At 37.8% G+C, this 8,400-nt stretch overlaps 1 protein-coding gene across 1 annotated transcript; it reads right to left on the bottom strand.

Moving 5' to 3' along the window:
- Positions 1-2,865: 2,865 nt before the first annotated feature.
- Positions 2,866-6,445, bottom strand: LOC122546280 (R3H domain-containing protein 2-like; the record flags this gene model as incomplete). Its single annotated transcript, XM_043685052.1, has 4 exons — positions 6,240-6,445; positions 6,067-6,145; positions 3,092-3,151; positions 2,866-3,006 (listed from the first exon to the last, which is right to left on the bottom strand). Coding segments are annotated over exons 1-4 (293 nt in total), but the record flags the coding sequence as incomplete, so codon positions are not given.
- Between the last annotated feature and the right edge of the window lie 1,955 nt (positions 6,446-8,400).

Below are 8,400 nucleotides of genomic sequence, written 5' to 3'. Positions count from 1 at the left end.
TCAGAGAGTCGGTGTGGACTTGTTGGGCTGAAGAGTCTGTTTCCACACTGTAGGGAATCTAATCTAACTGCAGGTCTGAAGTCATGTCGGTCAGACAGCAGATTCATTTCCCTGAAGGGTATTAGTGAAACAGTTGGGCTTTTCTAACAATGATAAGTCATCATTTGACTCTTAATTCAAATTCCATCACCTGCCATCGCGAGATTTGAACTCTGGCCTCTGAATCAATCATCGTGCAATAACTACATTCAACCATCGTTATCCCTTATCCAATATTCTTGTTCTGCTGATCTACAAAAGATCCTACGTCCTTATTACTCAAATTTACAATAAAATCTTACATTTGACAGGCCCACCAGCCCTACAACTCAGCCCTCAGGTGCAATCTACTGCGGAGACTGATTTCATGCATCTTACCTCTCCCTTTGTGCCATTTCGGGCAAGAATCATGCCGGCCATATGAAAATATGAATTCAGTGCAGGAGTAGGCCATTCAGCTCCACTAACCTGCACTGCTGTTCAACAAGATCATGATTGTTCTGATTGTGGCATCAACTCTGCATTCCTATCTACCCCAAAAACCAGAGATTCTTGGCTAACAAGACAGGCAACCTACAGCTTCCCTGAAAATATTCAATGACCACATCGTCACTGCTCTCGAGGGAAGAAAGTTTCAAAGACTCAAAAGAATTCTCATTTTTGGCTTAAAATTCTCATTCCTGACTTAAACCTTGTGCCCTACTTACATTCTCTCCAATAAAGGGAAACATCCTATTCTGTAACCACACTGTCAAGTGCTCTCATAACCTTATATCTCAAGAAAATCGCCTCGTTCCTCTAAATTCCAATTGAAGAAAGATATAACTTGTCCAATCTTTCCTGAAAAAGGTAATCCACCATATTCCAGTCATCAGCTGGGACAGTATAGTGGCTTAGTGGTTAGCACTACTGCCTCAGCGCCAGGGACCTGTATTCGATTCCAGGCTAGGGCAACTGTGTGTGGAGTTTGCACATTCTCACCCTCTCTGCGTGGGTTTTTTCTGGTTTCCTCCCACAATCCAAAGATGTGCAGGTCAGGTGAAATTGCCCATAGGTGTTAGGTGCATTAGTCAGAGTTAAATATAGGTTAGGGGAATGGGTCTGGGTGGGTTGCTCTTTGGAGGGCCAGTGTGGACCTGTTGGGCCAAATGGCCTGTTTCCATCCTGTAGGGATTCTAATCTAAGCTTTTCTGAACTGCGTCCTTAGAACATTACCAAAGAAATAGAGCAGGAGTTGGCCATCTGGCCCATCAAGCTTGGTCTGCCATTCAACAAGACCATGGCTGAGATTTTTGTGGACTTTGTTCCACTTGCCTGCCTGTTTACCATACCACCTAATTGCTTTACTGTTCAAAAATCTATCTTTGCCTTAAAAAGCATTCAACAAGGTAGCTTCAACTATTTCACTGCGCAGGAAATTCCACAGATTCATAGCCCTTTGAGTGAAGAAGTTCCAACTCCAGTCAATCCTAACTCTGCTCCCCCTTATTTTGAGGCTATATCCCCTAAATCTAGTTTTACTGGCCAATTAAAGTAGCCTCCTGTTTCTATGTTATCCATTCCCTTCATATGTTACTGTAAGATTCCTCCTCATTCTTCTAAATTTGAGTCATTATAGTGCCACTCTATTCAATGTCTCATTAGGCAACCTTCTCAATTCCAAAATTAATCTTGTAAACCTCCTATGTACCGCCTCCAGTGTCAATACATCCTCCACTAAAATGGTACACCGTATTCCACATTTGGTCTCACCAATACCTTGTCAACTGCAGTAGAGCATCCCAACTTGTGTATTCCATTCACTTTCCAATAAACATGATATTTCATTCTAAGTCACTTGCTGTGATTCATGTACTGACGACCCCAAATCCCACCCCACCAGCTGTTGAGCAATCTCTACTTAAATAAAATGTGATTTCTCTATTCTACCTACTAAAGTGGGCATTGACATTTTTTACATTACATTCTAGATTTTGAGTTTTTGCCTGTTCATTTAATCTTTAATCCCTTTATAGATTACGGTCTTCTTCACAACTTAATTTCCTACCTATCATTGTATCATCAGCATATTTAGTAATAGTTTCAGTTCCTTCATCCAAATTATTTCTGCAGATTGTCAATAAGTGAGGCTCAGCACCAATCCCTGTTGCACATCATTGTCACATCCTGCCACCACAACCCATTTATGCTCATCCTCTGCTTCCTATTTGCCAAGCAATTCTCTATGTACGCTAATTTATCACCTACACTATGGATTCTTATTTTTCAAAGGAGTCATGGATGTGATACTTCGTTAAGTGCCTTCTGGATATCTGAAAATTTTACATCCATCAATTTATCTATGCTGCCTGTTACTTCCTCAAAAGAATTCCAATGAATTAATCAGGTATGATTTTCATTTCACAAAATCATGTTGACTCTGCTTGATTGAATTAACAATAACTTGCTTAATCATAGATTCTGGCACTTTCTCCCTTACAAATGTTAGGCTAACTGGCCTATAGCATCCTGCTTTCTCTCTCCCTCCTTTCTTGAATTGCAGAGGACTTCTGCAGAATTTAGGGAGTTTTGGAAAACTAAATACAAGGCAATCATCTCAGCGGCCATTTCTTTTAAAAGCCTAAGATGAAGCCCTTCAGCCCCAGGAATCTGTCAGATTTCAGTTCTTTTCAATTTTCTCAGTTTCCTTTTCTGGTGATGATTTGTTAAAGTTCCTCACTCTTAACACCAGCGTCCAATTCAAATGCTCAAGTGAATATTTATTCAAACAAATCAAATTATTAACTCAATTATAAATAAAAACATTTCAGTAGTTAAATCACTTACATTCTTGTGTTGCTAGTTTTGTTTATGATCACAGCTTTTCCTGTTTGGTCAACGTTGTGATCCAAGCCAAAGTATGCAGCCACTCTGTGCAACAACATCCTATGATAGGAGGTCATTGGAGGAAACTTCCTATATTGAATACTAAAGAGGAAGAAAGAGACACCACTGGTGACAATACACAAGCTGTGAAAACATATTCAGCTAAGACATCAGTATCAGTTCTTACTTGTTATTACTGATAAAATCCAGAATTTCTTGTTCTAACTTCAGCAACATCATTCTATCCCTGGAGAACAAAAAAAAAGTCCATCAGCAGTGCTCATTTGCTAAATATGTGACATGGTTCAAATGGTTGAAACTTAAAAACAACTAGGAGCTATATACTTATCAAATAAATTCCCTACAAGCACAACATATTTTTTCCATCAATGATGAATCTACTGCCAAAAATTGATTGCTATTTCCAGTATGCATGTACAGGTTGCTTAAACACAAAACAACCTATGCATTACTCTACTTATGTAACAGTTAACAGATATGCATTCAATTTATAAATAAAAGGCTACAAAGTCAAAAATTAAACCAGATAGGGCCTTCCATTTATCACTGGGCTCATAGAAGAACACACTATGAAGCCAAAGAAAACCGTATGGAGTTGGATCTACTGACATTTCTAGCAACAGAAGCTCAGAAAGACGTTAATCCTCTGATGCAGACTCAGAATCTGATTCACAAGAAACCCATGGGATTCTTCCTATTTGGCGACAGCTAATCCAGTAAAAGAATGTCTTGATGGGTACAACAGATTTGCCTGTATAAAAAGTGAATTGGTGTTGTTGATGTGGTTAAGTATCCACAAAACCTCTGCTCCTAACTATACCCAAACCTATACAACTGAAACAAATTGCATGTGTCTCAACAGTCATACAGATTATGCCTATGTAGATTTTTCAGTAGCCTGAAACCTCTGAAACAAACAAAACTTGTGCAGCAACTTTCATGACTGATTTCTCAAACCACCTTGCAGACAATGAATCATTTTAGAAGTGGAGTCATGCTATGTTGTGGACAATGCCCACAGCACAGATTAAGGGCGGACAAACATCATCGACATGAATAATGAGTTACTACTAAGTAAAAACCAAAAAAACAAAATTCAGAAACAAACATAGAAATTACTGAAAAGCTCAGCAAGTCGGGCAGCACCTGTGGAGAGAAATCAGAGCTAATGTTTCCAGTCAAATGTCCCTTCCTCAGAACTCTTGATTCAAAACATGAACTCTGACTTCTCTCTGTGGGTACTGCCAGACCTGCCGAGCTTTTCCAGCAATTTCTGTTTCTGTTGAGTTAATACTATTGGTTTGATGGGTAAAAACAATGACTGCAGATGCTGGAAACCAGATTCTGGATTAGTGGTGCTGGAAGAGCACAGTAGTTCAGGCAGCATCCGAGGAGCAGAAAAATCGATTTTGCTGCTTCTCGAATGCTGCCTGAACTGCTGTGCTCTTCCAGCACCACTAATCCAGACTATTGGTTTGATGGTGTTGCTCTATTCAGTTGTGAATTCTACACTGTGCTAACCTGACACTATTCATAGGACAAACATCTGCAATATCACTGTAGGAAAGTACACATGCATACAAAAGGCAAAACAGGAATATGCATAACTGAAACAGTCTTTGCAGAAATAGTTAAAAGGGTCTCTGGGATTCATTGTCATAATTCAGGTGATACAGGAAATCCGATTTTACACCTTTTATTAAAGGAAAGGAAACATTGGTAGAAGAATAACTAACTATCATGCTCATTATCTATGTAATGCTGTACCATGTAGTTCTATCAAAATAGAGGTTTTCTTTCACTATTTTGTGCTCAAAGTACAATGGCTGTCCTAAGGCACAATCACCAAGATTTACCACCTTTCCAGAGTGATTTTGGATGTGCTAGACTCCAAACAACATCACATCTGAAGGACCAAAAGCCTCTGGAGTAGAACAGAGTTACACACTCTCCTCTAGAGTGCCTTACTCTTGCTCAACCTTCTACTGAGCTGTGACACTTTTAGTAGAAATGCATCCTTACATAAAGGCTTTATCTCTTCTAAGATTAATCTTTTCGGGGAAGGTTTCTTTGGAGAATGTGACTGCCATCAGCCAATGCACCAATGATGGCAGTAGAACGTGAGTATGTTATGGTTAACTTGCAGTTTAATCCATTTTCATATCATTTTATCTCTGAATTTCAGTTACAATTGTAGTTAGCACGAGCCAGGACTGAACTCAGGAGAAATAGCTGTCATTTAAATATTACAGTTGTTCAACAAGTTGAACAGCAGCAAAACAGAAAATCCAACTGTGAATGCCAGCTACCAGCAAAATTATAATTTTGTGGGTAAAAGCTTGGCTACATTTAACCAAGATTAAGTTATTAGTTAAGCATTTCTATCAAAGGTTAATATGAAAGAGTTTTACTACCTGCGTGATCATGGCATTTATCATAATTACAGCACAAGGCTGTTTAATGCCCGAGTATGTTAATGCTTCAATTGTTCATAATTTAGTTCCAGTCTTGCACATTCCCCCATGTAGCATTAAAACTATTTGCTATGCATACTTGCAATATTGCTGATGATTTGATTGGAGATCAGCCTTAAAAGACCTCGCACAGGAAGAGTGCACGGTTATTTATTTAGAAAATCTATAAGTTTGTATCTAGTTTACAGTTAAAACAAGTAGAACCTGACACAGTACAGTTTTCTGTCCTGGCATAATCATGTACTAGACTTTCATAATACAATTATTGAAGAGCTTCTGCCAGCTTTAGTTCTTTATTGAAAGACTATTTTTACTATCTCCATTTGGTAGTAATTTTCTTGGTTTGCACCTTCGGAAATGTAGTTTTTTTGTGTTTAATCAATTATGTAGCTGTAACATACATTGTTTTACAACTACTGGTAGTGGTTCAGAATCCTTCAAATCATTAAGGCAACCATGGTTACAATTCAGAGCTGCTGAAAGGAAGGTTAGCATACATTTATTTGACCAGTAAACTATTACTTGGTAAATAACTATGGCTTTGATCTTTCATCTCCAGCACAAATAAGTTTTCCTAATTTGTATAAACTATGCATCATGGGCACTATGTAACTCAACGTATTGCATCTTTTGAATATAAAATCAGAAATGTCAGTTTTATATATACCTGGGATTATTTTTCAAAGTATTTACTAAAAATTCATGAAGATCTATTCCAGTGGAATCTGTGTATTCTTGGCTGGAATCTGGTTGGGAGAGAGAGAATGAGAAGTTTCATTCACTTGTAAGTAAATCATTAGTTACCAAACTCTTGAAATATCTTCATGAAGAAATGCAAACCTCTCGATAACATTTTTTTATTTATTTTATCTGGTTTCTCTGTGCATTCTTCCTTTTCAGCTTCATCTTTTATGGTCTGATCTTCTTTATCAAATGCTTGTGTTAACTGGAGGTGAATTTTGTCCTGTGTAAACACAAAGCAAAATTCTAAGAGAAATATTCCACGTGACAAACAGATTTAATCTATTTATAGTTGTGTGCAACATGTCACATATTATTTCTTTCAATATACTTGGCCAAATTTTTGAAATTAATTTCTAAAAATTGTTAAACACCTTGGATAGTGTGTCATTGATCCACTCAGGAGACACAAGTTTCATATCATTGAGTTAAATGGAACAGTGCCAGTACAATATTTAATAAGTTAGGTGACATAACTATGAGACACTCTCCTCTGACAAATAAATAAAATTGTAACTATATGAAGAACAGGCAATCATTGGTAAAAAGCAAAGATCTGAGGAAAGATGAAATTATGAAGCTCCAAGTCTTATAAATCTGCTGGTTTTCCTTTTAAAGAGATCCTACAAAAACCTGCCAGGCATCAGAAAGTGACCTTGCTCACATACACAGAAAAAAACTATTTCACCATGCACTGAAACTCATTTTGAGGAGATAGACTTTTATACATATTTACCAAACATAGCTGTACCAGGAAGGTCTGGTAACTTGATGCTGGCTGAAAACAAACCCATTGTTTAGGCTAGAGTTTAATCTCTAAAACTGAAGGAAGTCTTATGTCATTATTCAAAAGATGCAACTTATTAGCAAGTTTCTACCTGCATTTTTCGCTTCTGATTCATACATTTCCTGTATTCTCAATAGACAGCGAGAGCAAGAGAAAGCAAGCAAAAGAGCAATAGATAATCAATAAAAGGTGTAGGTCTTACTTCTGAGACAGAGAGAAGATATGAATGATCAAATCAAGGATGACATCAGGAAGAAATGAAGATTCATACCAAAATATGATGAAAGGAAAGATGAGATTGTTAAATATTAATTAAACACAAAAGGTGCTGGTCAAGTGAACTTATAATTATACACTGACTATTCAAACACTACTGGCAAAACCCCCATGATCATTCATAAAAGTGGAAATTCTCCATACATACGTGGACAATGAATATTACTTATAATAAAGATCTCTTGTTTTGAACAAGGCAATCAACATCAGAGACAGTGTTGGGTATTGGGACTAGCCCTCACCATTTACCTGTTTGTCTCATTTCTCCTGACCGGTTGTTTATTATTTCTGTATACTTCCAGTGCTTTGCAGACTTAAAATGGCTCTTGCCCAACAGGCTCATCATGTTACAGGTTCTTATGACTTTAGGTAAAAGCTTTTAAGGTTTACATGCAAGGCATTCTGAAATGTATAATGATCTCACACGCACACGCTGCATCCTCATTTGTCCTTAAACTTGCATATAGCCTTGACCATGCCCCAGTCTTTGCCTGCATAATCAGAACACCATGACAAAAATTTGATGAAGTAAGCCAGTGTTGGCTCTGGTCCAATGATCCTTTGGCATGTCATCTGTCAAGCCAAGTCCATCTATTCACATGCTTGTCAAGCTCCCCGAACATTGCTTTTATCTCTGCTCTATAATAGTCAATATTTATGCAAAACTGCAAGTTTACTTTTTTAAACTGCTGTCACTGCAAGGGCTAGATAACAGAAGTGGTCTTCATGATAATGACTAAAGTTGAAAGGTTTAGCCACCATGGTGAGAAGGCCTCAAAAAGGACTGAAAGCATCAAATATTTGAAAACAAAATCACCAAACATCAGTGTGAGGACATTAGGGGTCAATCTACAGTACTGGACTGCAGCGGTTCAAGACCACCACCTCAAGGACAACTAGCGACAGGCAATCAATAATGGCCAACGAGCGTTGTCTATGTCCCACGAGTCAGTTAAAAAGAAAATCATTAATCATTTCATTCAAAAGCAGAAGGCAGCCAACGAATAGACAAGAAAATAATTCCTTAAATTACAATACAGGAACAGGAGCGAAGGACAGAGCCAAAAATAATTATTTCATGTGTACAGCCTGCTGGGAAATACAGACACTGGAGCTACAGTGCTATCTACTGCTGGGATATTGAAGTTCTAAGTTAGCAAATAATCATTCTAGGAGAAAGTGAGGACTGCAGATGCT

Source organism: Chiloscyllium plagiosum, unplaced genomic scaffold (assembly GCF_004010195.1).
Source record: "Chiloscyllium plagiosum isolate BGI_BamShark_2017 unplaced genomic scaffold, ASM401019v2 scaf_54195, whole genome shotgun sequence".
Lineage (NCBI taxonomy): Eukaryota > Metazoa > Chordata > Chondrichthyes > Orectolobiformes > Hemiscylliidae > Chiloscyllium > Chiloscyllium plagiosum.
This window is presented reverse-complemented; position numbering and strand designations above follow the sequence as displayed.